We start from the raw sequence: 1,510 nt of genomic DNA, 5'->3' as shown, positions 1-1,510 counted from the left end.
CAAACTCCGGGGTTTTTTTGCCAAACCTCCCCCCCCCCCCCCTTCCCTCTCAATTTTCCTCTGGATATTTCTGCCTCTCTTTGCCATTGTTTCCCTCCCTCGGATCTCAGCATTTCTCCACAAGGTCCACCACACCCCGTTTAGAGTACAACCAGCCATAATAACACCTACTGCTACTCTGATCTGTTGACCTTAGAGTGTATAACAACAGTCCTCCCCGCCCCGCAGAAGCCTCCACAAGTTGCTGTGGTCTCTTTCTCTCAAATAGCCTCAGAGTCCTTTGACTTCGTTGGATCAGCTGGTCTTATTTGTCATTATATTAAAAAAACCCGCTTGCCTCAAAAGCACAAGGCTGCTAATTTGTGGAGAAGAATGTGCATTTTGAACAAATCTGAAGCAATAATAAAACTTGCTGTTGCAAAGCCCTGCTGTTCCTGACACAGTGATAGGCTGCCATGGGTGGGGGGGAAAAAAGAGCTTGGATGTCCTGATCGGTTCCACATTGGGAGCTGGCAGAACTGAATCTAGAACATCCATTTGCTGGATGATCAGTATGTTTTCAGACAGGTGTCTGACCTGGCTTTCCTTTGTGTGGTGTTTTTGGCAGCCTTTTGATGAGGATTATTTAAACCACCTGGAACCTCCTGTGAAGCACATGTCGTTCCATGCCTACATCAGGAAGCTGACCGGCGGAGCAGACAAGTAAGATTCACAGCTTTTATAGGCAATGAATCGTAGAATTGAGGGTTGCTTCCATCTGCAGCAGGGTAGGTGCTTGCAAGCAGTGTTGCCAATGTTGAAAAGAAGGTCACGTGGAATGAAGTGAAAGCCTGATGTGATCAATGAGCCAGGAATCTGGGCCTCAAACTGAAGGGAGGAGTGGGCTGAGACCGGGGGTGAGTCTGGGATGCTTTAGCTCCAGTCCATTGCTGTTTATGTCAATTTTCAGATTGATAGAAGAGCAGAGATTAAGATCTCATTAGGGCCACCTTTTCCTCTGCCACCAACTCTTGTGTGACCTCACCCAGACCCCTTAGTCTCTCTGTGTCTCTGGTCTGCAGAGTGGCATCTTTCCCTCCCTCCCTGGGGGGTTCTGACCCTAAATAGATCAATAGAAACACTCCACTACACTGGAGAAAGGGGCCAGGGTAAGTACCAGAGTGGGGAAATGCCTGCCCTGATATTTGTGTGCATCTCTCTCTCACCCAGGCAGTGGGCACCGGGTGCTAACCTCAGAGTGAGGTGCATACTGCCCCTCCAGCCCCTGAAGGATTGCATGTCCCCATCTCCAAAGCTTGGGGCAGAAAACTTGCCAGAATTAGGACAGGCAAAGAACTGAAGCGTGTCGCTCCTCCTCCCCCCTGCATGCTGTCCTGGGGAGATGAGACTCCAAATGCACATGCTCTCATTCAAGGAGGGCAGCACCCTGCATGGAGCTCTGTGGGCGCACAAAGAAAGCTCATGCTTTGCCCATGCTGTAGGACATGTTCCTCTCTATATGGCACATAAG

The 1,510-nt window shown here is 49.7% G+C and overlaps 1 protein-coding gene across 1 annotated transcript in view; it reads left to right on the top strand.

Annotated features, from left to right (window-relative positions):
* The window catches only part of NPLOC4 (NPL4 homolog, ubiquitin recognition factor), a 41,094-nt gene that overhangs the window by 10,200 nt on the left and 29,384 nt on the right, over positions 1 to 1,510 (top strand). Inside the window, exon 6 of the mRNA XM_019515832.1 lies at positions 608 to 702. Within this exon, the coding sequence (XP_019371377.1) occupies positions 608 to 702 (95 nt within the window). The remainder of the gene's footprint in view (positions 1 to 607; positions 703 to 1,510) is intronic.

Source organism: Gavialis gangeticus, unplaced genomic scaffold (genome assembly GCF_001723915.1).
Source record: "Gavialis gangeticus isolate Ggan-Ray unplaced genomic scaffold, GavGan_comp1, whole genome shotgun sequence".
NCBI lineage: Eukaryota > Metazoa > Chordata > Crocodylia > Gavialidae > Gavialis > Gavialis gangeticus.
Note: the sequence above shows the minus strand (reverse complement) of the source record. Positions and strands in the feature narration are given on the sequence as shown.